At 45.5% G+C, this 5,067-nt stretch overlaps 1 protein-coding gene across 1 annotated transcript; it reads left to right on the plus strand.

Annotated features, from left to right (window-relative positions):
* Nucleotides 1-1,836: 1,836 nt before the first annotated feature.
* Nucleotides 1,837-2,463, plus strand: LOC308380837 (ras-related protein Rap-2a-like; the record flags this gene model as incomplete). Its single annotated transcript, XM_080858265.1, has 1 exon — nucleotides 1,837-2,463. The coding sequence occupies one exon, from the start codon at nucleotides 1,837-1,839 to the stop codon at nucleotides 2,461-2,463; it is 627 nt and encodes a 208-aa protein (XP_080714391.1).
* Between the last annotated feature and the right edge of the window lie 2,604 nt (nucleotides 2,464-5,067).

Genomic DNA, 5,067 nt, shown 5'->3' on the forward strand with positions numbered 1-5,067 from the left:
CACAGACGTGTCACTCCAACAGACGTGTCACTCCAAGCAGACCCTAGATTCCTTGATGCAGACACACCTACACAGACGTGTCACTCCAACAGACGTGTCACTCCAAGCAGACCCCCCCCCCCACACACACACACACACACACTGTGGACCAGTGCCACTGAAGCGACCTACGTGCACCTCAACGTGTGTTTTGGGAGCGGCTGACATGGATAATGAGATGTGCTTAAACATACTGAAGGAGTTGCTGAGATGATTGTCACGTCTGTCATGTGGTAAAATGTTTAACTGCTCAAGTGAGGCTTTTCAATTCAAAGTTCTAATTTAAATCAGTAACACGTATGCTGGAAGTAATATTGACTTATTCACGGCCCATATGTACGTCTCACATCCACATCACATACTTATACAATCCATACAGGTCATTTTTCCCACCGGCAAGCTGTGTGTAAACTATAAATATGACTTTTATATTTTAATGGAATCAGCAGGCCTAGAAGAGAAGGTTAGGCTGACAGAAAATAAACACATACACGAGAATAGGATGTGCAGCTTGAAATAGCAAAGATCAACTCAGACTCTATTTTCACAAAATCTTGAAGGCCTCCAGAGGGACGTCTCAGCGGTGACGGGTCTCTTTTTAAATACCGCTGCTCCCAGAGAGACAGGGCTCCAAGATTAGGTGCCACTTTGAGGCTTTGCACGTCAAATGCCAGAACATCACTTTCAAGAAAATGTGAGCAGTTGAAATGCCAACGCACAGCGGCACCCCGGCATCCATTTTAAAACAGATATGACAGAGCATTTACTTTTCTTAACTGTCGCAGATCTTAAGCCTTCTTTTTTTACTATTAAGTCTTGTTTTTGTTTGTTGTTTTTTATATCTGAAAAAATATCTGAGAGATGAACAAGGTTTTTCAGTTGAACAGTGACGACAATTAAACCATATTAAAGCTGTCTACAAAGAGGAACATTTAGCTTGGAAGATATAATTAATTGTCAAAGTAGTCACAAATGGTGAAATCAGCATTCCAATAATGTTTTCCTTTCATTTTTGGCTTTGTAAGCTAATATAACTGGTCGGCTGTGAGAGTTGACCTGAATTTGTGACAGCTACTTTGACTGAATGATAATTTATTATTTAATAGATGATGAATTATAATTGACAGATGAAAAATCAACAAATCAAAGTCCACATGAGGATTCAATGCAACATCAAAGAGGAATTGACACACCATCCCATGTCTGCAGTGTTGAACATCAGGGTTATGATTTTTGGTTCAAGTCTGATCACTTTCACATCATAAAAAAAAAGAACCCACTGCAGTTAAACAAAAAGGAAATCATTAAATACCAGGAAATATCATGCTTCACGCCTGAATAGCCCTTGTTTATACAGTTCCGCGCGGCCCCCCTCCCTCCGCAAAAAACAAGAATTACACCAATTTGCATATCATCCTCTGATTGGCTTCCCTGAACTCTTCTCTCAGTTCTCTGCAGCAAGTTGATTGGCTGGGCTTTGGCAGCGGGCAGGGAGCCGTAGTCACTGACAACACGCATATATAGGAGCGTGGCTCTGTAGCTGGCTCCAGAAGCACCTGAGATCAGTGGCCAGCAGTAGTACACAGGGACACAGACTTCACTACAGCACAACACACAGCACGCATTCACTCAGTGCATTCGACCACACAGAGTTTACTCACAGAACAGCCGGAGACCGGAGCTCCACAGCCACCGAGGTTGACCAGACAGAGACAGAGACAGAGACAGAGACAGAGACAGATAGGAGCTCAAAACAACAAAACAAGAAAACCAAACCAAGCCAGTCGACCACCCACCATGGACGTGAAGGACAAGTCTCAGGTGCGTCTGCGCCTGGTGTTCCTGGGCGCCGCCGGCGTGGGCAAGACCGCCCTGATCCAGCGCTTCCTGGCGGACACCTTCGAGCCCAAACACAGGCGCACGGTGGAGGAGCTCCACAGCAAGGAGTACGAGGTCGGCGGCCTGAAGGTGACCGTGGAGATCATGGACACCAGCGGCAGCTACTCCTTCCCGGCCATGCGCAAGCTCAGCATCCAGAGCAGCGACGCCTTCGCCCTGGTCTACGCCATCGATGACCCCGAGTCGCTGGAGGCCGTCAAGAGCCTGCGCGACGAGATCCTGGAGGTCAAGGCGGACAAGTACACGCCCATCGTGGTGGTGGGCAACAAGGCGGACCGCGAGAGCGAGCGCCAGGTGCCCACCGAGGGCGTGCTCTCAACCGTGGAGCTGGACTGGAACAGCAGCTTCCTGGAGGCCTCGGCGAAGGACAACGACAATGTGGTGGAGGTGTTCCGAGAGCTGCTGGAGCAGGCCAACGTGCCGAGCCACGTCAACCCGGCACTGCAGCGCCGGCGTGAGACCATCCCCAAGGACAACGGGCTCAGGCCGCCCATGAACAAGGCCAACAGCTGCACCGTCTCGTAAACCGGGAGAGGGGGGGAGCATGCCCGGAGAGAGAGCCGGGGGCAGAGGAGGAAGAAGAAGGGGAAGATGAGGAGGAGGAGGAGGTCTGCGGCAATACGTTGAGGCTGCTGCCGAGGAGGGCCGAGACGCCTCCACGCGCTGGAGAGCAAGACTCTGGAAGAGACTCGGGTGGAGATGCGGATGCCGATGGGGCTCAGACATCCCCCACCCCACACTCAGACGAGTGGGTGAGACTGCCACTCAAGGGAGGGCAGAGGTGAAGATGTGGAAAGACTCCTCTCACAAGGTGAACTGTGAAACGACAGCACTGCTGTACAGACTGAAGACTGTGGTCACATGCATTTCATATGCTTTTTTTCCTTTGCTCAATTCATGATAAAAGCTTCTGTTGTCCAAAATATGATCAATAAATTGCTTTTTTAACGTCCTTTTTTAAGTAACATTGTGTGTGTTTTGTTCATTTGCAATATGACTTCAAGACTGTTGGTAACTGTGAACTTACAGCATATTTTTTAAATTTGGAGGCTTAAGCCCAGAGTTTTTGTCCTGCCTGTGAACATGTTTGTGTAGAGTGCGGAAACTATACAGCTGACGGAGATTGTTTACAGAACTGGTCCTGTCTGAATTCCAATTGTTTTCAAAGCATGAATTGAACTACATTCAATGTTTGTGAGATGGTTGCAGGAGATATTATGCCTTTTTATTTCGAGTGTTACAATATATTTTACAGTTGAATTTTCTCGATGTTTTGTGTAAATACGCTGTACTTTTTTTTCACGCATTACATGTTTACGTGCATTGTTATGTATTGATTTATCTTTACAACAATAAAATACTGAGAATAACAACATGTTGTCTTTTATGCCGCAGTCCAGTCTCAACGAAGCAGTGCTTACAGCTGTTATCAAGGTGACATTTACACGTGTGACATGTTTGTACACGTGATAAATCCATAGGTTGCACACGGTGGAGAATAAAGGGCTGTTTAACGAGTTAGCAAACATGCGTGGGTAGGTGAACGGAAGGTTTTTCGACGAATGACTACAAACATTTTTAAGCTTAACTAAACATCAGTCTGTTTGGGCTTGTGAGAAAGTCATGTTGATATTTGGATAGCCTACCTGTTATCCTGCATGGCCCAAATTATTCCCGGAAAACAACTAAATTCAGCATCGTCTCTACTATGTTGGTCAAAAACTATTTTTCACTGGATCTATTCCATCAATTACAGACAAGTAACCGCACGTTAATGTATCACACCGCAAGCAGATCAGCAGACATCGCCACCTGGTGGTTAAATCTGACATTTTCTTAGCACTACATACCAAGCTTGCAGCAGAAAATCCCTCCAGCACTGTGAAACTAGGCACCAAAACCAATAAAATGTCACTACATTTTCTTAGGACTATTTAATTAGGTTTTTTGTCAGGCTGTAAAAGAGGGCATTAACCTTAGCTAGATTCAATGAGTTGGCAAAATGGGCATCACAGTGGCTAAGCAAAAAAAAAATCAACAACTAGTATTATAAAAAGAAAAAGTATTATCTTAATAAAAAACATGTTTAAACCTACATTCACACAAGGTCAACTACACATGCAACAATAAATATTGCATACTGCATATCTGACAACAGGCCTGTGGGATATGTAATATAGTGGGAGGGTTGCCTTCAAAGGCGACACAATGAGCCCTCTCAGGACACACTCGGATACACAAACGACACAGTGCCACACGGGCCCATGTGTTTCCCCTTTCCCCTTTTCTACGATACCAGGGGCATTGTTTCCTTACCGACACGAGGAAGTGGCCTGTGGTCCGTTGCTGTTTGGTTCCTCTTTGAGCTGGGTTTAAATAGTCTGCTGCACAAGCCTCAGTCTACCGCACGCACTTACAGCACAGCGACGCAGACGTGGACATACAACCATCAAGGTATGTGACATAAGAAAAGGCCGTTGATGAATACTCTAATAACTGATGTATAGGTATGTGTAGGTTATATACATCTGCCTTGTATAGCTTCACAATATGCAAAGTCACATTTGGGGAAGTGGGGCTTTCAGTTGCTCAACTATACTGTACAGCAAACACTTTGGGACTGCTTTAGTGTTCACACAACAGACGCAGACCTTTTTTACTATGCAATACTACTACTTACACAACCTATTTAATGAGTGCCTGTCCAGAGCCTTCATCTTCATGTCTCTGCCCCTAGACTTGGTCAAAGCTCCACAGAGACTGCTTCAGGAAAGCCTGAGGAGTTTAGAACAAGTATAGGGTCTTGGACTCCCATGTGATTGTGATGGCACTCGGACTAAAGTAGTGACTCTGTACCGTGGAATAGGCAAGGCGGGTTTGTTTGAATTATGAGGGTTAACATCGTGTTGTGCTGCCAAATTGGGTGTGGCTGACAGGCTCTTTGGCGTAAGGTCAACAGACACGTGGTTGGACAAAAGTCTTTGATAGACACATGATACCATGTAATAGAGTCCTACACCATTTAATCAATGTTCACATAGAAGGCACAGTACAAATGTAAATGTTAACCCTGTAATCAGTCAACATCTACATCAGAACAAGTGATTCGAAAGACAGAGATCATAAGAA

This window comes from Sprattus sprattus (genome assembly GCF_963457725.1).
Source record: "Sprattus sprattus genome assembly, chromosome: 1".
Taxonomy (NCBI): Eukaryota; Metazoa; Chordata; class Actinopteri; order Clupeiformes; family Clupeidae; genus Sprattus; species Sprattus sprattus.